At 40.1% G+C, this 25,185-nt stretch overlaps 1 protein-coding gene across 1 annotated transcript in view; it reads right to left on the bottom strand.

Moving 5' to 3' along the window:
- Positions 1-25,185, bottom strand: part of ZNF827 (zinc finger protein 827) — a 108,779-nt gene that overhangs the window by 56,204 nt on the left and 27,390 nt on the right. The window contains exons 3-4 of the mRNA XM_034065020.1: positions 20,644-20,816; positions 6,236-6,719 (exon numbers count right to left, since the gene is read on the bottom strand). Coding sequence (XP_033920911.1) covers positions 6,236-6,719; positions 20,644-20,816 — 657 coding nt within the window. The remainder of the gene's footprint in view (positions 1-6,235; positions 6,720-20,643; positions 20,817-25,185) is intronic.

Below are 25,185 nucleotides of genomic sequence, written 5' to 3'. Positions count from 1 at the left end.
GCACCGCGTGCTCCCTCCTCCATTTTCCTCCAGAGCTCCACCCCTCCTGCTCCTCTCTCCCAGTATGCACCTGGGCATCACGTGCTATGGTATGGAATACCTCATTGGCTAGCCTGGGTCAGGTGTCCTGTCTCTCCTTCCTCCCAGCCTCCCCTCCTCCACGTGGCTGGAGCACATGCTCAGAAAAAGCCTTGAACAAAAACACCCCAAAACATGCTCGCTATCAGCAACTGTTCCCAGCCCAGAGGTCAAAACACAGCACTGCACCAGCTACAAGAAGGAGAAAAAATGACTGCTACGGCTGAACCCAGGACATAGTAGAATAGGCAAAATTCTGGGGAAGCTACAGAAAAAAGGAGTGAAAGGAGCAAAGAGAAATTTGTAGCTGATAGGAAATAACTGTTAGTAGTATAGATATTTCTTCTCTCTACAAAGGAATAGAAACAGAGAAGGAGAGAAACACCACCAGACTAACCTTTGTATTTGTTTAAGAAAACAATACCCAAAACAATCAGAGATGATGGAACTAACAATGTCTCCAGTTCCCCTTTTGGATAAATGTGACAGAAAGGCTCATGAGCTAGGACTTCTGCTCAGAGTAATGGTGTAATCAAGGAAGCAAAAGAGTCTAGTCTGATACTCTTAAGAGTTTGTATAGATATTAAAACAAAATCGTAAGCACAAGGCTGGTCCCGAATCATATTCATGTCTTCTTTTAAGCTGTATTGGGCTGAGTATACAAAAAAGTACTTTGTTATTCTGCATTTAAAGAGTGGATTAGAGCAGAGTCTACACTGCTTTATCTTGCTAAATTCTACATACTCCTTCAAGGTGTGAAGCATGATGGGGGTATGCCTTTAAGGATGGTGGGAAATTGTGGATGTAAGACATTTAGCAATTGCTAAAAAGAGATTATAACGGTAGCGATATATCAGTGGCAAAGATTAGTACAAGCTTTTATTTGCCCAAGTCTTAATTAGCTGTGCTATTGCCCCTTTTCAGTTTTATTTTAAATTAAAGATTTATATGGAAATTGTGAATCTGGAGAGACACTTCAAAGAGAGATCTTGATGACACCGGGGTATTTACACTGACAGCAGCATTATGGAATTCAAGGTATTTTTAAATTAAGGATATAGCTCAATAAGTGCCAGCCTTGTGCGCTTACATAGTCTAATTGAAATTTTACATTCTGGCATTAACCATGAATCCTAAATATAGGCAGCATCATCTTTTCTTTGGAACTCACTACACAAACGCATCAATTACAACAATTTAATTAGACATGCTTTTATTTTATTAAAAATAGCTGTTTGAAGAGTTAAAGCCAGTCAGTCCAATATTGTCAATGGCAAATTTAAAACGTTTCAAATTACTTGTGTTACCTTTAAGGAATGCAGGAATTTTTAAGAACCAAACAGAACAAATAATCTAAGTGATTACTTAGCTTATCTACTAATAGTTTGTATGTAGCTGTCTGATGATTTACTACTTCATTATTCCATTAACGGAATCAGCTAATAAAACATGAATGCAAAGTCCAAGTACTTTGGACAGTCACCAAAACCCCATGGTGGCATTATTTTCCAAAATAAAGATTTTACTCTTCACAGAATAGTGACAGCAGACATGACTTAAACTGGGAGAAAACATGGTTTCTCACTTGTTTAACAGGGCCAGCCCCAATCCCTCAGCATGTTATCTCTCCTTCCTCCTCTCTATTTTAAAGTATTTTTCATGCAAGTAACTTGGGGAACATTAAAAGAACCGCAGAAGCAGGGCGCACTTGATAATATACACCATCACAAGATAAGAGACTGACGCATGCTTTCTAGAGTAACGCAGTTGGTGAACACAGGGAAGATGTGGAGAGAGGCCAGCAATGAAGTATGCTTTACAATTACTGTTTCCACACAGAATTCCTTTGAGATCAATAGTGCAAGAATCACATTCATTCTGATGGGATTCATTTATTTTTGAATGTTATGAAAAGTAACTGCAGCAGATAACATAGGCACAGTAACAGCTTCACTAGAGTATTGTACACCAGAGTACACCAGCCATTGTAATTTGGATCACTGTGAAAGCCATTTTCTATTACAAAAGAACTTTAAAAGCCTTAGGAGTAGGTGAAAGGACATCAGTATTTAAAGAGATATAGAGATAACATCTGCCATTGAAATCTTTGAAACAGGAAAAGCAAATACTCTGCAAATTAAGATATGAACACAGTTACAAAGTTTCAATGTGGAATTAATGGACTGGGGTAAGGAAACATTCTGGCAAAGCACTAACCTAACAAAGTAGTTGGGCAACTTCAAGCATACAAGAAGTCCTACTGAAGTAAAAGGGGAAAGATTTTAAGGCAAAAACTTGCCCACGCTTAAATAGTCTTCTGTTTATATATTAAAAGTCATCTGATAATTGTCTTTACAAATAACACTTTCAAATTTTAAATAAAATTTCAGAGAACCCTTTGAATTTCTTGTGAACATAAAAGGATCTCCTACCTTAAACTAGGACCTGAAGACTGGAATTGGGGAAAAACAAATAACAAGATTTGTTCTCTTTTTTTTAGATTTACATTTGGTGAGATGTGTTATGCTTTATTTCATAAAACATGTAACTGAAAATCTTTCTGGCAAGCAACGGAACATAATAAGGGCTGAAGGGATCTCAAGAGGTCACCCACAGCAATATTTCCCAACCTCTTTAAACATAAGCTCCCCTAAGCCTTTCTGAAGAAATTTCAGAGGCCATTTTGAGCAATGTCATCCAATTTGTTTCTGGCTCACTCAAAATCAGGTCTAACATTGAACATCTGTGAATTTTTCCCCACTTTGCTTCTCTACGTATTGCTGCTTGTTTTTCCGATAAAATTCCTTGCAACTGCTTCTAATGCCCTGTGGTTCACTGGCTGAGATACACATACACAAATCTGGTCCATCCTACTGCCTAATATGGGATCAACCATATCTGACAAGTAGTTACCTAACCAGTTTTTAAAATTCTCCAGTGGCAGACATGCCACAATCTCTCCAGCCACACTACCATAGAGTTTTAACTGCCTCAACTTCTATGAAGATTTTCCTAGTGCTGGCTTAAACCCTACAGCAACATAAGCCCACTAGTTTTTATTATAATTATGATGAATCAACAGATTATTTCCTTCTACCCAAGACAAACTCTTTAATGCATTAAAGGCTTATTAATGACTCTCCTTAGTCTTCTCTATAGGCCTCACAACCTCACTCCCTTTTATTCATCTTCACTGGACATGTTTTCTAAATCTCCAGTCATTTTTGATGTTCTCCTCTGAAGTCTTTCCAAATGTCCACACTCTTTACAAACTATAGTGCCAAACCCTTGGACTTCATAAGGACTAAGAGCAGGACCGTTTCCCCGTTCTTTGAAGTTGTTTCTCTCTGTATATACCCCAGTACAATAACTGCTTTTTTAGGACCACTATGACATTGTCAACTCCTACTGTTTTCCCACAGAACTGTTACCTAGCTAGGTGTTCCTGGGTTTGTATTTGTGCAACTGTTTGTTGAACACTCGTATATTTTTCATAGATCTGTTTCGAATGTGACTCTTCTAACTGTTAATTACTTGCAATGTGCTCTTTTCCAGCCATCTGATACCCACTTCATCTAGGCTAGAAAATGTACTGCATTGCACAATCAGAAATAATGCTGAATCAAGTTTATAAACATGCTTATTAAGATTTTTAAAATCATAATCATTAATAAACACTAATTCTATACTGTCTTTTAGCCTAGGTGCACCAGTTAAACTTATGGAAACTGTAACTCTTAGGTCTGAAGGGAGACAAGCACTTTTCTGAGTCACACATTTGGAAAAAGATGCTGAAACTGCACAGAGATGAAAATCAACAGTCCCTCTGGTTTTCCATGAAACTGGAGGCATACAAACTGACACCAACCAAGAAGAAGAGATGCAATAAACATTGGCAAGCAAAAATAAATGCTCATTTAAACCATCAATATTCAATAAGAATAAATGCCAGATTCTAAAAGTCTATATATCTATCTACTGTTTCTTTCTTAGCCACAAGGCCTGTCAGAGAAGAAAATTAGATTGTTTTGACATAATTTGGTCTCGACAAATCTGTGTTGGCTGTTACAACTGGCATATACAATTTGAGATGTCAAAAGATTTATATCATGGAAAAGGTAGGGCGAGTAATTGAAGATCTGATGTGCCTAACAAGCGAGTGTCGTAATAAAGAAATCACTTGAAGGAGCTTGGTTCAGCTCAGCAAGCAGTTGAAAAAATGCAGCTAATACTTAGCCAACTTCCCAGAAAAGAATTACTTCTACTCTAAATTTATGCACATTGTATGGAGAAAAGCATGAGCTAAATGTATATAACACAATATAAATCTCAGGAGAAAAGAAATTCCTTTCCTTTTAACATTGCTCTTCTTGTGTAGTAAACTTGGTGACTGGCAGTACATTTTTATCCAATATGCACACATACAAAATTACAGATACATCTCACTCCCCCAGTGACTTTATAACATGTTGCTAGGTAACAGTGCACACAAGTCAGGTTTCAAGACCTTTAGTAAGTCACCATAAAATAACTGCATGGGCCTTTTGCATGAATAATCTACATTTGTATCCTTTTTCTGATGCCAATAGATCAGACATTGAAAACATGACCGTCTGCCAAACTGTAAACAGCTCCCCCTCAATTGCTACATGAAAAAAAATCACATCAAAATGTTATATGTTTTCTCGGCTTTCAGGCTTTACCCCTCTCCTGCTTTCTGCTCTCATTCTTGCTACACACAGCCATCATGAATGCTACCATCTATAGGTCAGTACAGCTAGTGTGTAGAGCCACTCAGTGCGCAGCAGTCTACATCTAAGATAGACATTAGAACAACAACACATATATGGCAGCTGTCAGACAACATAAAAGATGGATTTCCTACAGAGTCCATGCTTAAAACTCAAAAAAAAATGTACAAGCAAATCAAAACACACTCAGCCGTGATCAATTGTTGTTGGTCATAATAATAAGTTATACCAACAGTTTATTATTATTTTTTAGGGAAGGTTTTTGTTGCTTCTTCCAACCCACACAGCAAACCATTTGTACCAGCTCATTTCACACTCAACTCTCCATGTTGGCTCCATGAAGTCTCAGGCTTGGTTTCTCATGTTTACCCATTCTACTCACTTCCCCAGCGAACTGTGATCCCAGAGGTATAAAGGTCTGGGCAGATGAAGACAGCAAGCCTTTACAAAATAGATGGCTACAGTTTCACCAAGGCAATGGCATCAGGACAGAGCTAATTCCTTAGTTTACCTGACAACAAGGTTTGCTAAAATCCAGTTAAAAGGTGACCAATTGTTTTCTAATGCAAAGGGTATCTTTTATCTCTGAAGTCTAAAACTTACCATAGGAACTGCCATCTCCTTCTGAAACAGGGTTTCTCAAGTGATATTTTTTCTGACTCCTTGCTCTTTAACAATTCTGAAGTGTTCAATCAAATCAATAAAAGAGCACATAAAAGATTCACCCTAAACATACCTGTAACTTCAGAGTCTCACTCTTAGAGCATTATGAATATCATTCTTAGAGCAATAATCTGACAGTGAAATAAAACACAATAGACATGTGGTTTGCATTAGATATGAATTTAAATTAAAATAGTAAAAAAAAAAATTTAAAAAATATTCATGAATCTCTAGGACTACCTTTTTAGTGTTAATACTCAAGAAATGCAGTAACATTCATACTTCACCCATATTTAATGGTTAGACCTCAAATATTACTCTGAAGGAAAGGTGACCAGTCTTATTGGTCCTACTTAAACAGATGGGTAAAGGCAAAAACTTAAGAGCTGAATTTTCTGACATGCTGGGTACTTGTGACCCTCAGTAATTTCAAACAGAACTAGAAGTATTCAGCATGTGTGAAAAACACACCAAGTGAGATTTGCCAGGTAACTGTCAATCAACATGAAATCCTGGATAGAAAGTTCTCTCTCCCAGTCCTACCAATTAAACAGCAAAATCCCTTTCTCCTCTCACCATTTTCCACCCATCATGCACCGCTCCTTATCAGAAGAAACAAGAAATTATAAGTTAAGAAGTTGCAGTGTTTTTCTCCCTGCAATTCCATGACTTAGCAAACCCAAGACAAAGTGGTTTTTAGGCTGTAAAGAAGCAGCTGATGCTGCCTCTTGCTGAAAAATTACCTGACAGCTTCATAAGAAAATCTGATGCCATCTTGACAGAGATGTCTTGGCTGAATAGTGCTGATGCTGTATTGGCCACAAAGTCAGAGGAGTCTTTCAGCTTTGTGTTGTTGGGCACTCTGTCAACAGTGCTAAGAGCAAAAGGTGCAGCTGATATGCCATTGTCATCTTTGGGCTCTTCTTTCACTAGTAAAGGTGGAATACCTCCACTTGGCTGCCCAGCCACATCAGGTGTTTTTGATACAGATGCTGATCCTGTAAGGTCAGGTCCACCTCCTTCTCTCTGTGACCCCGGGCAGGAGTCACTATTTATCTGTGGTGATCCCTTCACCTCAGTTTCTGGTATTTCCTCCTTCACTTTGGATTCTGTCCTGAGGAAATGTTGATGGCAACGCATATGGAGTTTCAGGCTGAAGTGGCGGGAGGAGGTAAAAGGGCATAGCTGGCATTGAAAGGTCTCACCCCTGTCTTGGTGCTGATGAACCTAGTTCAAGAGGTGAAAGATAAAAGCATGTATTAAGCAGAAAAGAATTTACTGGCATTATAGAAATCTCAACTCTACACTTGTCACACCATTTTAAAAAAGCTAACTCATGAACTTCATTCTGAGCACTTGGAAAGAGGTCAGGCACTATGAACAGTAGGATTCTTTTACACATAAGTCAATGAACATAAACATCAGACTCAACTGAAAAAAAAAATCAGGAACATCTGTTTCTACAGCATGGAAATGATGAAGTCTGCTTTAAATCAAACAGTTCTTACAGTCAGATCCTCATGACCTGTCTGTGCATAAAAAGACTTCCAAGCCATAACTAGTAGCTTTCTTGATTACAAACAAACAAAACCCCCTTATCTATTACGTGCTAAGCATGATCATTCTGTGTAACTTCAGAAATAACAGTTGTCCAGAGCAAACCAGAAAAACAACATCCTCACAGCAACATCCATCATTGACTTGCATCATGAGAGTAAAAACACAAGACCTGGCAATACAAAGGTAGTACCGAAACAGCTTGTTACAAATAAATTCTACCAGAAAACAAACAGATCTGTTATGATAAAATACAAACATCTGCCATTTATTCCATTTTATCAGTCAACTAATGCTAACAGTTAATCTTTCTGTCCTCATATTTTGACTACAGGCTCTTTCTTATAGAAAATGCATGCTCCAGTATGATTGCAATGCCTAGTGTCCTCAGGCTTGATCCTTATTACCTTTTAAATAAAACTCTATCCATCCATACATGTGTAATGGTTTACATACTATTTGAACAGGCACACTCATTAATATAAACTATATACATACAGTTATTCAATTCTGTGTTTAACACAGTACTTATGAACAGGAAGGAACAACTGAGCCCAGTGTAATAGTGGCAGGTATATTGGAAAGTATTTTCCCTATAGCTTCACAAAGGAACTTTAAATTCTGACAGCAGCACTCCAGAGTACTCCCTGCAGAAAGACTGGCAAATACATACATTTGTTCCTTACTAATTGATGAACATGGGATCGGAACAAACTGGCACCAGGCTGAGCTCCACACATTCGTTTTCACTTGTGACTCAAGTTGGTTGGAAACCTTTCAGTGAGACAGATTTTTGTTGGAAAATGGCAATTTGTTGAATGCACAATATTTCACCTGAAATATGGAGAGATTTGATGAACTCTTGGCAAACAAGGTATGATTCCTCTACCCTACCGACTGGCACTCTACTCCCCGCTCCCTGCCTTGGCTCAGAAGCAGCAGCTGTGCCAGTGATCCAAGGCTCTCTGCTCTAGCCTGAGAGTCCAAAAGCCCTGAGGGCTCCAGCTCTAATCAAAGTTCATCTCTACACTAGAGAGCCTGGAAAACCTAACTTTAGCTAAGGCTTTCAGTACTTTGCAGTTTCCTGCAGAACTGAGATCTAGATCTCAAGTAGGGGTGCAGACACTGCAGATCCCTGGGAAGCAGCAGCATTTCCAAAATACAGCTCTATAAAAATTCGGTCAGAGTTTCCCATGGTTGTAGATTTGGCCTGATTAATTTTCTATATAGTAAGAGGAATTCAGTCACAAGCTTGTATCCAGCACCTCACCTCTGACAATGGGCTTAGAGAGCTGGGCTTGTTAAGCTTGTAAAAAAAGCAGGCTCCAGAGAGACCTTACAGCAGCCTTCCAGTACTTAAAGAGGGCCTACAAGGAATCGGGAGAGGGACTTTTTACATGGGCATGTAGTGACAGGACAAGGGGAAATGTCTTTAAACTGGACAAGGGTAAATTTAGTGTAGGTATTAGGAAGAAACTCTTCACTATGAGGGTGAGACACTGGAAAAGGTTAACCAGAGAAATTGCAGCTGCTCCATCTCTGGCAGTGTTCAAGGCCAGGTTGGATGGGGCTTTGAGCCAGCTGGTCTAGTGGAAGGTGTCCCTGCCCATGGCAGGGGGGTTGGAACCAGATGATCTTTAAGGTCCTTTCTAACCCAAACCATTCTATGATTCCCATCTCTCATACACATGACCTGAATTCAGATCTGCTAAAATACAAAGCTGAGAGGTGTTCCTCTTTCAGTCCTTTTTTCTTTCAGTGAACACATATTTCATTAGTGCTGTATAACTTTTCATCCGGTAGTTTTTCAAGGGCTCTGGAAATTAGGTACTAAACAAGCAGAAAGCAAAAGAGAATTTCTCTTGGCCAGCCACTTTACAGAATGACATTCTCAGTATTGCATAAACATGACATTTACAGACAAAGTAATTCTGGAATCTTATAATTGCACCTGACAACAAAAAAATTAGAAGCTAATGCTAACCTAAGTCAGTTTTGAAGCAACAAACTTGTAGAAGAATTGCAGCACAATTAATTCTAAATACTAACAGGTTGCAACAGAAATATCAACCAGATTGACTGTCTACACTACTGGAAACAGGATGGTCTGTGAAAACAGAAGTATGTAAGCACTCTTCTTCATCAAGAGCACCAAGATGTACTAATGGTAGCAAGCACTCTCACCATGGCAACTTTATCTCTTACACCCACTGAGATTCTGCCTGCCAGGGTTTCTCTACAGGATCCCCTTCAATCAACATTTCCCTGCCTACATATTTAACCACTAGATGCCCCTTAGCACAATCAATACTATGCCTTCTGAAGACTGCCACTGCTGCAGTCAGGTGGTAAGGTCTGTGTGGGAGCCTACCATGTATGGCATGCTACCCCTGCAGTATCTTTTGAGAATGGATGAGAATAGGGGAGACTGATTCATCTGATTCGAATTTTTCTCCTCCCAAAGACAATAGCAGGATCACCAACAGATTTCTTCTAAAATAAAGTATGCTTGTAACTTGCAGCCAAGGAATGACAGAATTCAAACCCAAATATCTAGAGTTTTAAACAGCAGAATTTTAGATCTATCAAAAAAATTACATGAAATAACATCAAGTCAAATATTTAGCCTTCAATGGGTTCAGTCCCACCATAAAGTTTAAATATATTTCTTTTAATTATCAAATATAAATATTTTAAAATATGAACACCATTAGAACTAGAAGCTAAGAATTAAAGTCCCATTAAAGGAAAAAAAAAATCCCTTATTTACTCATCTGAAAGCAGCTAAAAGAGCCAAGAATTGCCATTCCATGCTATTTGGAGGGAAAAGTCAAGGCAGCAACTACTTGCTGCAGAATAAGAGACAAGAAACCCTGCAGAGCTACACAGAAAGCCACAGAGGAGATCCAGGTCACACAGTGTTACACTCAAAAAAGCTGCCTTTTCCCTCCATGAGACAAGAGAATGGCTCTTACACTGCGCTAATGCTACACAAACCATCAGATGTTCTCTTCAGACTCAACGAGGCTGTTCCTAAAAGAACCACAGGTTTTCTGCAATGTCCCAGTATGAGCTCAGCTGCTGCCAGATTTGGATCTATGTGGATATGATATGTGCCTATGTGTCTATAGGGATATAATAGGTATCACAGAAACATGGTGGGATGGCTCCTATAACTGGAATATTGGAATGGAAGGTTACAGGCTCTTTAGAAAAGACAGGCGTGGCAGGCGGGGAGGGCGAGTTGCCCTTTATGTTAGGGATAGGCTGGAGAGTATGGAACTGTGTCTGGGGATGGGTGAGCAGTCAACAGAGAGTTTGTGGGTCAGGGTTAAAGGGAGAACAGCTATGGGGAACATTGCTGTGGGGATCTGTTACAGACTGCCTGAGCAAGAGGAACCTGTGGATGAAGCACTCTACAGACAGATAGGAACAGCCTCATGGTGGCAGGCCCTTGTTCTCATGGGGGACTTCAACCACCCTGATATCTATTGGAGCTATGATACGGCCCGGGACAAGCAGTACAAGAGGTTCCTCGATTGTGTGGAAGACAACTTCCTTCTGCAAGTAATAGAGGAGATGACAAGGAGAGGTGCCCTGCTTGACCTCGTGCTCACCAACAGGGAAAGGCTCATTGGAAATGTGACTCCAAAACAGTCTTGGTTGCAACAATCATGATATGGTCAAATTCGAGGTCCTCAGGACAGTGAGAAGAGCGTGCAGCAAGCTCACTGCCCTGGACTTCAAGAGAGCAGGCTTTGGGCTCTTCAGGAACCTGCTTAGTAAGGTTCCATGGGATATAGCCCTAGAGGGCAGGGTTGCCCAAGACTGTTGGTTGATATTCAAGGATCACCATCTACAAGCTCAGGAGTGTTGCATCCTAACTAGAAGGAAGAGCAGCAGGAGGGGCAGGAGACCTCCTTAGATGGATAAGGAGCTGCTGAGGAAAATTTGAAGGAAAAAAGAGGCTTATAAAAGGTGGAAGCATGGACAGGCAGCCTGGGAAGAATACAGGGATATTGTCTGGGAAGCTAGGGACCAGGTTAGGAAAGCTAAGGCCCAGTTAGAATTAAAGTTGGCTAGGGATGTGAAAGATAACAGGAAGGGATTCTGTAGGTATGTAGCAAATAAAAGACAGACTAAAGACAGTGTAGGCCCCTTCCGGAAGCTATCAGGAGAACTGGCTACCCTGAATTTGGAGAAGGCTGAGGTTCTGAATAACTTCTTTGCCTCGTTCTTCACCGGCAAATGCTCTGACCACATCACCCAAGTCTCTGTAGGCAGGCGCAGGGACTGTGAGCATGAAGACCTTGGCCCACTGTAGGACAGGATCTGGTTCGAGACCATCTTAAGAACCTGAACTTGTACAAGTCCATGGGACCTGATGAAATCCATCCGCGGATCCTGAAGGAGCTGGCGAATGAAGTTGCTAAGCCACTGTCCATCGTATTTGAAAAATCATGGCAGTCAGGTGAAGTTCCTGGTGACTGGAAAAAGGGAAATAAAAATTCCATTTTCAAAGAGGAGAAAATGGATGACCCAGGGAATTACAGACCAGTCAGTCTCACCTCTGTGCCTGGCAAACTCTTGGAGCAGATTCTCCTGGAAGGCATGCTAAGGCACATGAAAAACAACAAGGTGCTTGGTGACAGCCAGCATGGCTTCACTGAGGGGAAATCCTGTCTGCCCAATTTGGTGGCCTTCTGTGATGGGGCTATGGAACTGATGGACAGGGGTAGAGCAATTGATGTCATCTACCTGGACTTGTGCAAAGCGTTCGACACTGTCCCACACGACATCCTTGTCTCTAAATTGGAGAGACATCAACTTGATAGGTGGACCCCTCGGTGGGTAAAGAACTGGCTGGATGGCCGCACGCCAAGAGTTGTGGTCAATGGTTCAATGTCCAGCTGGAGACCAGTAATGAGTGGTGTCCCTCAGGGATCAGTGTTGGGACTGGTCTTGTTCAACATCTTTGTCGGTGACATGGACAGTGGGATTGAGTGTGCCCTCAGCAAGTTTGCTGATGACACCAAGCTGTGTGGTTTGGTTGATACACTGGATGGAAGGAATGCCATCCAGAGGGACCTTGACACACTTGTGAGGTGGGCTGATGCCAACCTCATGAAGTTTAACCATGACAAGTACAAGGTCCTACACCTGGGTCAGAGCAATCCCAGACACAGCTACAGGTTGGGCAAAAAGGAAATTCAGAGCAGCCCTGTGGAGAAGAACTTGGGGGTGTTGATTGATGAGAAAATGAACATGAGCCGGCTTCAGTGTGCGCTTGATGCCCAGAAAGCAACCGTATCCTGGGCTGCATCAAAAGAAGTGTGACCAGCAGGTGAAAGGAGGTGATCCTGCCCTCTGCTCGTCAGATCTCACCTGGATTAGTGTGCAGTTCTGGTGTCCTCAACATCAAAAGGACATGGAGCTGTTGGAACAAGTGCAGAGCAGGGCCACAAGCACCTCCCATATGAAGACAGGCTGAGAAAGTTGGGGCTGTTCAGCCTGGAGAAGAGAAGGCTGCATGGAGACCTCATAGCAGCCTTCCAGTATCTGAAGGGAGCCTATAAGGATGCTGGGGAGAGATTCTTCATTAGGGACTGCAGTGATAGGACAAGGGATAATGGGTTAAAACTGAAGCAGGGTAAGTTTAGATTGGATATAAGGAGGAAGTTCTTTACTGTAAGGGTGGTGGTGCACTGGAATGGGTTGCCCAGGGAAGTTGTGAAAGCTCCATCCCTGGTGGTGTTCAAGGCCAGGCTGGCTTTGGGTGACATGGTTTAGTGTGAGGTGTCCCTGCCCATGGCAGGGAGGTTGGAACTAGATGATCTCAAGGTCCTTTCCAACCCTAACTATTCTATGATCTCTCTGAAGTATGCTGCAAAAAACTGCAGTGCAGAACCTGCTCAAAGAGAATGGTTATTTGAAAATTCAACAAACCCACTTTTTGACTTATATCAGAAACATTTAGAGGACTTATCCCTTCTGAATTTATTTCATTTCAGTTTGGATATTCTCCTTGACTGTGCAAAGTACTTGCATAATCTTTATTTTAACCCTACAGGCTTCCCGGTCTCAGTACTTCATGGTTCTACAGTTTTTCAGTGTGTGCTTGCAATGACATACGCAATAATTTTCAACAGAACTATATGCTTGTCCTGGGTTCAGCAGTAGCAGTCATTTTTCTCAGTCTTAGTAGCAGGTGCAGTTCTGTGGTTTTGACTTCCAGCCTGGGAACAGAGCTGATAACACCAATGTTTTTAGTTGCTGCTCAGTAATGTTTACTCTGACCAAGGACTTTCTGAGTCTCATCCTCTGCCAGGGAGGAGGGGAAGCTGAAAGGAAGCAGAGACAGGACACCTGACCCAAACTAGCCAAAGAGGTATTCCATACCATAGCACGTCATGCCCAGTACATAAACTGGGGACAGTTACCCAGAAGGGCTAGATCACTGCTCAGTAGGGCTGGGTATCGGTCAGCGGATGGTGAGCAGTTGTATTATCTTCCCTTGTTATTTCCCTTATTATTATTGGTGGTAGCAGTAGTGGTTTGCGTTATACTTTAGTTACTGGACTGTTCTTATCTCAACCTGTGGGAGTTACATTCTTCCAATTCTCCTCCCCATCCCTCCAGGAGTGGGGGAGAAAGCAGTGGGAGTGAGTGAGTGGCTGTGTGGTTCTGGGTTGCTGGCTGGGCTTAAACTACGACAATGCTCCTTACAAACTTCAGGACTAGTCTGAGCACTTGGGTAATAATTATCTATTAGCCATTTCTTTATTTGTTTATTTCAGTTTCTCTTGCTGCCTCCTTATTCTCACAAGACAAAAAAAAAAAACAAAACCAAAAACTAAACCCAAAACCAAAGAGGCCATTTATCTTCTCTATCACATGCATTATTTTAATCACACCTCACCCCTTTGATCACACCTCTCACCCTACTGGCAGTCTCATTCTTTTCAGCTTCTTTCTTCCATAGGAGTTCTTGCCAACACACTAATCATTTTGATTGCCAGCTTTTAAAATACCTACTATCTCTGACATGTCTTTTTGATGCAGTGACCAAAAGTGAGTATTGGAAGTGGCAGCACACCATATGTTAATAACAGCATTGTAATATTTTCATGGTTATTTCTGTTTTATTCTATAGACATTCAAGTATCTAATGTACTTTTTTTAAAGCACTGCTGCACATGCTAAGAAAAGGCTTTCATTGAACTGTCTACAATGATTCCCAGATATTTTCCCTGAGTAGTTCATTATATCAGACAACCAGGTGCATTATTAGACTCTTGTTTCCAATGTGCAGTACCTTGTATTTGTCAACAATAACTTCATTTGCCCCTTGTTGATCTGTCAGACAGCCTCTTTTTGTTCCCTTTTAAGCTTTACCTTTTCAGATTTTGATTCATGCACACAAGGTTGTATTGTCTACAATTCTCTTACCCACAGACATCATTTTGTGCAGATCACATGTGCTAAAATACACACAATTCCACTTAGTAATGGAATACCTCTCTGTTAGCCGTCTGTCACGCTTAAAATTGCTAATTCCTGCCTACCCTTTGTTTTACTGTCTCTTGGTGAATTTCTAATTTGCCACAGTACATCACATTGCTTAATTTATTTGGCAGCTTCTCAGTGAGAAGCTTTGCCAAAGGCTTTTTTAAAGACCAAATAAATTTCAATCGATTCCCTAAGTCCATGATTTTCCTGACATGCTCAGAACATCTGAGTAGAAGAACACATGATTTTCTTTCACAGACACCATATGCCCCTATCACATTCGTATCACTGGAGGTTTTTTTTCTGTTAGGTTTTTACTAACATACTAATGTTTCTGGTATCATAAGCAGTTTCTTAAATCAACTTTTCATACTTAAAAGGAACAGCCCTGCTGATTTACCCACCAACTGACATCCTAGAAAGTATACACTGTCCCATACAGAAGTACCACAGTTACAAATACAGGTGATCCCACCTAACAGAATACAATGGTAAGTAGGGCTGAGAGAAACGGAAGCATCTCCTGCAATTTTGTGTTACTGGTGAGACAGGTATTTTCTTTTCCCCTTCCTTAAAGTTGGGGTACTGCTTTGCACAGACTCCCATCTAATTATGAGGCACAGGAAAGGAAGGATTGGCATTCACCTTTTGTTTGTGGAGCTTAATAGGGGTTTTTGCTGTTATTTTTTAAGCGCTCAGAGTAAGATGAAGTGTTTTCTTCTGAGAACTTCCATCTCTAAGCAAAATCAGAGCATAAGAAGACTGGGGTGCTGAATCCATTCACTGCTATATTTGCTTCTGGTTACTCAGTCTTTGCTTTCTTTTTGTGATCTAATTATCACTCTTTTCTTTGCCTACCATAGGTTTTATTTTCTCACAAACTTTGAAGTGGATTAACATTTCCATGAAGGGCATCTGTCTAAGCAACTACTACAATCCACAAATACTACAGCCTGGCCGCAGCTATACCTGCCTACCCCCTGATCTTTTCTGGGGGTTGATTTTTATTTTCTTTTCTCTCTTAAATCTCTTTTAGTAAAATGCTGCCTTCTGTGACTGCATTAGAGTACACTTGAGACGTCTCCATTCCGCATCTATCATGTGCCCCTCTGCTTTTTCATTTCATGCTCATTTCTCATAAATTCCTTCATTTTAAAAACATTGCACTTTCAAAAATTTAGTGCTATGGTGCTAGTTTTGATAGGATCCTTCCCCTCAGGACACATACATTATTTATATACTATTTTCTTTTTGAAACTGTTTCTTTGCTTTGCTTGAAAGCAAATGGCTGGGGGGGAGTGCCTCTGCAGGGCTGGACTAGGCATTTACAAAAAAATTTGGGTTTTTTTCCTTTTATCTTTAAGATTTAAGGTATCATTGCATATCCTGTCTTATCCTTGACTCATATGCAAAAAGTGACAAGATCAAAAGACAGATATTTGAAGTCATTTGTGGTACCTGTCTGAGACTCAGGGCACAGACTTCACTTGTTGAAAAGCTGCTCAAGTTTGCATTACCTCCTGTCTGCTGATGGAAGGTAATGGAATCACAGGTGCCTCCCAGGGCTCTTTAAGTTTACCTAAACCAAAGCAAAAATCCTCCCATAAAATACAGTCAACTTTCTTCTTCCTCCTTCATCTAGTGAAGATGCTTTAAAATAACCTGTCCTGTATTTCATTAAAATGGATAAGGAATGCTTATTCAATTGTCTGACCCTACATGGAAAAGAAAGAGGGAAAAGCAAGTCACTAAGGGGTAGTGAGCATCTAGCTACATTCTTCGGGGCCTTTTCTTATTCCCACTGTCATGCAATTAATAGCCTCTCCCTAATCAAGAGGCTGATTAGAATCCTCTTCATATCACACAGGAACATTAATTTGAGATTGCACTACATGGTCCTTCTTCTTAAGCAAGAGAAGCAGGAAGGTGCCGTGGTTGAGCATCACATGACCTGCCTGCCACTATCTAACTTATCTGTTAAGCTTCAACTTCTCTTTCCTCATTTCCTGCCATACCACCATGCTTCAGCATGTGTCCGCAATGCCAGACTTTTCCACTGCTAGAATAGCTGGCTAACCCATTTCTGCCTAATGTCTATATAGCAGCATAAGGAACATTTATAGGTATTATTTTTGGCCATATGCTCCTCTTCCTCCTTCCCCCTTCCAAGTGCTCAGGCTAATATCCCACTGCTTTCTTGGAACATATCTGCATGATCTCACAAGCCTCTCCCATCCACTAATTGCTGAGGAGGATATGTGCATGATCCAAAGACAGCAATTGGCCAAAGTCTGACTGATGCTTGTGGTATTGCTCTAAGGTAAATTTAACCCCTACTTCCCTACCAGGAACAACAGAAAAGCCTGAGTGCATCTTGCTGAATTACACTGCCCCTTCCCATTCCTTTTTGCAGAAGTACATTAAGATTCTCTCTCAAGAAGAAAACAATGTATTCCAACTGAATATATGTTCAGATAAACAGGAAGGAGGACTCAAGCATAACCCTTTCTGCCTGCTTCAATAAGATACCTGTCTCACAAATTCTTTTTGTCCAGCTTCATTTTCAGTGTTCTCAGCACCTCTGGAAACCACACTATGATACCAAAATCAAGTCCTGAGATGCTACCCCCAGATTCCTGGAAAGAAGGGCCAAAATTTACAGTTATGTATGTTCTGTAATTTGTCACCAAAAACACCGTACTGTGTCTATTTTAGGATTTTTCTGAGGTACCTATCACTGTGGAATCTAAGTGCAACATAACAATTATAGATAAAACTGTGTGCCTTAAAAGACAGACAATTCAGCCTCCCCTTTTCATTGTGTGTCTGTGTGGAAACTTCCCTTGTGCTTCCCTTCTTGCCTTTTTCTGCCTCCAGTTGTGAGCTGGTCCTGGCAAAGTGCCCTTGCTAGAAGAATGTTCCATCAACGTGGTGGGTAACACATGTAGATCTGAGTATAGTTTAGGGCTGGAATCAATACAGCTCTCTATTAAGATTTTCTTTATCAGGGAACAAGACACTGAAAATGTTGGCAATCTTGTATTCTGGGTCAATCAGTTTGATATAATTACCATAAAATTACAGAGTATTTATATTATTTAGTTATTATTCATTAACCTAAAGATACACACAATAAGGAAGGACCATATGGACATGCACAAACCACTCATGGAAATTAAATCTCTAAATAACCAGTTTCGATGGAAAATGCCTACAAGAACCTAGAAAAAAGAGAAGGTGTTTCAGCTCTTGGCTACGCTGCCTAGGAGGAAACAAAGACAACCTTATTTGATTTTGAGGACTGCAGCTAGACAGAACACCTCAATGGGTTTGGCCTGTCATCCTTGTCAATACAACATAAAACCTGAAAACCAAAAAGCAGCCAAAAGGAAAAAAGTTTGGCTTTAGTATCCTAGAATAAAAATTGGCTTATGATGAATGACAAACACCACCCTAACACCCTAATTTTGAGTGGCTTTTTGCTTTTGAAAAACGTGTCTTCACCTGTAGCTGCAGTTGACTCATGGACAGGGAGAGAAGGGCAGAGAGCTAAAGACAGCTCTACCTTTGTGGGTTGCCTGCCAGGAAGGAGATAAGGCCAGGTGGCTCCCAAAGGATCGTAGGACAATGAGAAGAACTGAAACACCTGACTGGCATAACCAGAACAATGCATGCTAAGTAGCTCCCAGCTGTGCTGTACCATGTCTGATGTGTATTCATTCCATTTTTAACACTGTTGGTTTATATATATATGTCAGTTATCATAATCTCATACCAATTTACATACAGATTTAAAAGCAGCACCTTCTTATAATGAGAAATCTGGTAATTATTTTTTTTATCTTGTTATCAATTTACACTTTAACCAAAGGGAATTCAAATTATGTCTGACACTGTTGGACACATGACTAACATGCCTCTACCTCATTCACCTGCTTCAATTTTGTGACAGAAAATGTTTTTATGACTGGCCTACTCGACAGAGAAAAGTGTATTAAAACCCACTGAAATAAAGGTAAAATACTGTCTTTCAGATTCTTGTGCTTGTTATTTTTTACCCCCTATCCATGAGGTTATAAAAGGATAAAAGAGCAAATACAAGCCATCTAGTTTAGTAAGATAACAGCCTTCATCTTAAATAGGAAGCAGTTTTACCAGTGAAGACCACATATCATGACCTGCATGACTGGGATTGCATTGACTCCTCATCAGACTTCAGATCTTATCTCCATAGTAAGGCTAAAGGAGGCTGTAATCTCTTACATTGAGTCAAGCAACTCTAGGCCCTACTCTGACATCAGTGATGGTAGGGCTGGGGTAACAATTGGACTTGATGATCTTAAAGGTCTTTTCTAGCCTACTTGATTCTATGATTCAATGTCTAACTGAGCATTACTTGGTAATAATTACTGTATTACCAAATAATTAACACTATATGTTACACATCTGTACAAGGGCTCTGTTTTAAGATGATATCAACTCAGGTGGGAGCAGAAAAGAGCACAAGGGCTTCAGAGAGGAATCAGTTTGACAGCACATAGAGACAGTGAAAAAGTTCCTCATTTTCTTGAACCTGTGACCACCTGTGGAAATCATCATGATAAAAAGGAAGGGATAGTCCCTCAACTTGCAAATAATAACTCCAAAAAGAAGGGGGGGAAAAAAAAGGAAAAAAAGGAAAAAAAGGAAAAAGCAGCGAACAAGGATTTCTGCAGGGAATAATAGGGACAGTGGGACAAAACAGGGGACAACAACAGGTTTTTGCCAGGCAGCCTGTCAATAACCAAAACACCTTTCTTATCATAGAATCATGCTATGTTCCCATTCCAGCTGCTCATCTACTCCTGTTGGCCATATGTGCAAGCATATGTCAACATGGAATATCAAGTCCTAAAAGAGAGCCATAAACACCAAACCTACTTGTACCTAATGAGGATTAGCATGATACACCAAGGATGTCTGGGTATAGTGCACTGATCCATAGTAGGAGCATTAAGGGATAAGCCCTCAGACTTCAGGGGGATGATTCCAGACCTAGCAAAAACCTGAAATACAGCAAGATTTGCTTTTGTGATCAGTGGAATCATTTGCATGGAAGTGAATAGCTACTTGGCCAAAGCAAGATTAAGACTCCTGTTTAGAGATCTCAAATTCTGCAATAACATACATAAAAGCTGAACAGGTATTTCTGTCCCCCTCCCTGATACTATTACACCCATTTGTCTAAACCAGACAAAATACTATCTGTAATAAAACATTTCACTATTATAAAACTCAATTGCATCAACAGGGAAAACGTTTTGTACTTTAGCTTCTTCATCTATGGGCTAATGGGACAGGTACTGTTTTTACTTCATCAATCATGTTCTATAGCTTGCAAGACCGCGTGCTTTGTATACTGCAACTACGTAGTACTTCAGCTAAGCAGGCAGACAGTTTCTTTACATGTTTATATTTCTCTGTATCAACACAGATAATTGCTTCCTTCAAAGGAACATCTTCAGTTTGAGCCTAAACTAAGGCTGTTAAAAGCACCCTTTAAACATAATGGAAACACTTCAAAACAAAACATTACAGTATAAAATGTCTTTGTGTGTGTATGATTCACTGAAGTGCCTGCAGTTAAAAACTACAGCAGGAAAAGTTAAAACTGCAGGTGTGTCTGTGGAAAGTCACGGAGAGATTCCTCTGCTAGTGCTGGCTGAGTTGAAATGCCCACTTAGTGTGACGCAATGGCATGCAGAGATACTAGCCAGCATCCTGAAAAGTAGCACTGCTCTGTTTGCATGATGTCACACCCCAACTAACAATCCTGCTTCTGGTGGTTCCAAGCCCAGAACTAAATCAGTCACAACCAGCTTTTGCTGCACCAAGTTGACATAACCCAAGGAAGTTTCCACACTGCATAAAATGGAGAGGCAAGCAAAGGAAAAAAAGTTATTTCTTTCTCTTTTTATGGTCTCTAACTGAAATAAAGGCATCACTAGTAGAACAGCTAGGGAAATTTTGTTCTTGCAAAGTCAAAACAGTTTTGATATACTATCATTTTTTGATCGATGATTCAAATCATGCAATTGTCCCTTACCTTCATGTGTGATTTGAGATTGTCCTTGCGTGCACAGCGAAACGGACAGAGCGGGCACTGATGACTTTTCAAACCTGTATGAATTACCATGTGCCGTTTCCAATAACTCTTCCTCTTGATAACCAAACCACAGATTGGACACTGGAAAGGTTTTCCTCCTTCTTCTTCCGAGGCTTAGCAGAAGGGGGAAGAAAAAGAGAGGATCCTTTACAGCCATTTGTCGAATACTTTCCCCTTGTAAACATAATCAAGACACTATTTTTCAATGCTAGAATTTCATCTGCAAAGAGACACATCTGTTAAACAACATGTACCTGAAATTTCAGTGTGCGTGTGTGTGTGTGTGTATCCGTGTGTCCCCTCCGCATATCCATTTTCCCCTTAATCTAGTTATTCTCTCTCTAAGAAAGGTCACCATAATTTGTAAAGGTTAATGTCCAAAACATCCTTTGGCTAATCAGGAGGGGATGCTACTCTATCTCACCTGGTCCTAATGGTCCTTATAATTTAACTAAACTGAGATGGATGTCTCTCATAATCATCACTTTGCAGCTTCATTTCCTATCAAAGGCCGGTTATAGCAGGGTATGGAAAATATGCTTAACTGTCAAAAAATGATCCATTTCCATATCCGATGGTTAGCCAGCAGGGGAGCAGGATATAAAGCATAGAACAATCCACAACTTAAACGAAAAGCATGCTGGTATTGCATATCAGATATATTGAACTGCAGAAGTGAATGACTTCAGAATCCCTGCTGTTGAAATCTTTTAGTTATGGGTCAAGGAGATACTGTTGCAACTTGAGTCATCAGGGTCTTCAGGTCATAGGTTTTCTTCTGCTCCTCTAGTTGCCAGGGCTTTAAACCTACTGCCTTCCTAAAATGTTTGCACTCTGCTTTACTGTCCCATTTACCTAAAATACGAAAAGGATTTGGTGGTATTTATCAGACAAATGTGATTCATGTCATTGAGTGTGTAACCATTGCAAGGCTGAATGAAAGAGAAACCCTTGTTGCTGACTTTACACAACTAATCAGCTCTTCATTCTCTCACCACAATTTCTTCTGCTTATTGTAAAGAAAGGCCTAGTGTTACCATGAAGTTGGAAGTCTTTTACTCACTGTGAAAGGCTATTTCCAAATATCCAGAACTCAGCAATGTGCATCCTGCTATTTAGAAATTATCTCAGAATATTTAATCTCATTATTATCAGTTATTTCCTACTGATAAGGATATAGCAAACATCATATTCCCTTGATGAGGAACTAAGTGATAAAAACCTCCAGAAAGGTTTGTCACATCCTAAAATCTAATTCTTGCTATTAGGTAGGAAACAAAAACACTGTAATCCAACTGATTAGGTAATTGTTATGTAAGCACAAAAGAGGACACATTGTCAAAGCATGTACTTTTTGCAAGTTCAGAAATTCTTGTCATGAAATATTCTATCACATTCAATGTATTATCAAATTGTTCCACCCTCTGTATGTCTAAAGAGTACACCAACATCAATGCTAAAATTGCTTGTGCTTCACTTTTTAAGTATCTTTACTTAATTCTTCACACAAGGCAGGAGAAAGACAAACCACAGAAAAAAAATGCTTTAGTAGCATTTTTACCTTCATTTCTTTTCTTTCTATCCTATCTTTTCTCCTGCCTCTGGCTATCATCACAAAGGATGCAGAAAAGAAATGTGTAACAAGCTATTACCTGTTTTCCACCCCAATAAAAATAAAACTGCAAACAAGATGGATCAATAGTAATTTTACACATTACAAAATATGCAAAGAATCTGACTGAATGCATGTGACTTCACCAGTAACAATGACAATGGTACACAGGAATGATATCAATGTTCTCCAAAGCTGAACCATGTTAGCTCTTTACTATACTACAGACCTCAGCACTAAGAAAGAAAATCATGGGCTTCAGCTTTTCTTCATCTATATTGATATCTATTTTATGTCACATGGTGTCAATTAGTTGGAAAGAAATTACTCCAGTGAGGAGAGAATCAGCCACTGCTTCCCAAAGAAGCTTCGGGAACAAGATTGCAAGCATCACAGGCAAAAATTTACACCAAACCAGCATTCAGTCAGTAAAAGAAGGGTCTGCCATGCACACTTTCTAAAGAATTTTATCAGAACTTTAGCAGAGATTCCAGGCTACCTCTTAAATTTCATCCCAAGCGCATGAGCATTTTATAAATTGGCAATATTAACAGACTGATATAAACGTCAGTCTTCTCTGGACCACTTTACTATAGCCTGTGCAAATAATGATTAGGTCCACCAAACTTGACGTGCAGTTTCAGAGGTGACTCTGCTCTGATAAGCCATGGCTCCAGCTTCTTGCCTGAAATAGTTCTGAGCAAATATTCTGAGCGACATGGTGGACAGAAGAGCAGCAGACATACTCCTGTAATTAACTTACTCGTCTTCAAATAGCCTCCACCTTTGCTGTTCTTTACTTGTCCACATATAATTAATCTGAGTATTGATCTCATAACCAAAGCTAGATGTTGCTGGTGGGTAAGTGAACCAGATTCATAACAACAAAGCAAACTCACCGGTGCCTTTAAAGTTTAATGTGTGAGAGGGGAACCCCCCCCCCACATACCTCTCAAGCTAGACCTACTCGGAATGGGTGTCTCATTCTCAGAATGAGAGAAAAACATAATGGCTCAAGAAGCAATCATACAGACACAAAGAGAGAAAACATTATAAAACGAAAAACTATTTTTTGCTTTTAGTATCGTAAGGCTGTAGGTGCAAAAGGAATCAGGAACACATGACACCCACTTCCATGGCAGATACACACAGCTGCTCTACTCCACATGTACAGAAGTGAAGTCTTCAGTCAAAGGTCACTGAACAGTGATCGCTTTCTTGCAAGCTGCACTTCTCCACAGCTGAAGGGACCAAGGAGTCTAGCTTTCCATAATGAACATCCAGATACGCTAACCAACAGCTTGCTTTTCAGTTTCAGTCATTTAATTATTTAGAAGGCAAAAACCTTGTAGCATATCAGAAAATGGATTTAAAGAACATTTGTTATGAACATTACACTATAAAGTTTGCTTGGATGCCAACTGGCACTGGCTCAGTGTGCATGAATTGAAAGAAAACACCCTTCCTCTTGGGGTACTAGTATCATATATTATAAAAAATGAATCGTTATTCCTTGTTTACTAAGGACCTGAGGCAGTCAGCCCCCATTGTTATGTTTTAGCAGCACAGTATGCTTGGGTCTTCAGCAAAGAGAATATTTGCTAGGAATTTGCTGCATCAAAGCTAGTGTATAAAGCACCAGTACTACCAGCACACATGCAGTCTGGTACAGAGCACTCCCCTTGTATAAGCTGTACAGAGAAATCTCACAGTCTGTCAGTCAAACACAGAACCCAGGTTTTACTACAACTATCTACTTTTTCACAGTAAAAACTTATGATCTGAACAGCTTTTTTTTCCCACAGGAAATAAACTAATAACTTCAGATAAATTTTAGCCTTACTTCTTTCCTATATGTTGCTGTTTTTCTTATATGAAGGCCGGTCTTCATGGGTAAAGTTAGTTACATTAAATTAATGCACACAGTCACACTGGTGTAGCCAGTGTGGATAATTCTATTCCCACATGAAAGGACCTTTTTCTTCATTTAGGTTATGTTACTCCAAAAAGGACTTAATCTAAACTAATGAAAACCTCAGGCCAGACCCAAGCCGGGAATAGATTGCCCCTTCAACTCTCTTAGCAAAACACACCAGCAAAGCATTTGTAGAACACATGTAACTCAGAGCAAAAAACTGGTACCAGCTGCACCTCATCACATCCCTACCTCTCCTCTTCCAAGGGAGGATTGAGCATTTCTGTCTATTCAGTAGCTTGTACGCAGCAAGTTTTTACCAAGAGCTGCACAGGAACAGATCAGACCTTATAACATCCCTAAACAAAAACATTAAGTCAGAAAGATGGTATTGCAATGATGCAATATCCATGTCAGGTTTCATGCCTATATGCTGGCTTGCTACACCTGTGCAGTTAAGCTAGTATTCCTGATAAAACTCTGTCTGATAAAGCTCTAATATACTGAACCACTTTGTGCATCATGTGAAGACAAGTGACACACTTCCTTCCCCTGTGCAGCAGAATGCCACTCTAGGGACAACACTGACAACACCTAAAGCTGAATGCTCTACCTGAAATACGAACCCATGCTGTGAACTTTTCATAGAAAGAGATGAAAGAAATCTTATCTTTCCTTATTTTGAAGGTGGATCATTGAAATTTCCCTGCATGGCTTGCCAGTTCTTGAAAGCTTTCATTACAAAAACTTTCTTCTTACTCCCTGCAAGCCTTATTCCTTGATTGCCAACAGCTGGAATTGGTGAAGGGAAGTCAGAAGTGTAAAAATGGTTCTTGTTGAAGAAATTAGAAAATGCAGTTTGCCACCTTCTTTTTTTTAAAAAAAAAAAAAGATGACTGTAAAATACAGAACTGCTGCAAAAAAAATTAATTAAAAGAGGTAACATAATAATATA

This window comes from Melopsittacus undulatus, chromosome 7, assembly GCF_012275295.1.
Source record: "Melopsittacus undulatus isolate bMelUnd1 chromosome 7, bMelUnd1.mat.Z, whole genome shotgun sequence".
Lineage (NCBI taxonomy): Eukaryota > Metazoa > Chordata > Aves > Psittaciformes > Psittaculidae > Melopsittacus > Melopsittacus undulatus.
The sequence above is the reverse complement of the archived record's forward strand: the minus strand, read 5'-3'. Positions and strand labels throughout refer to the sequence as shown.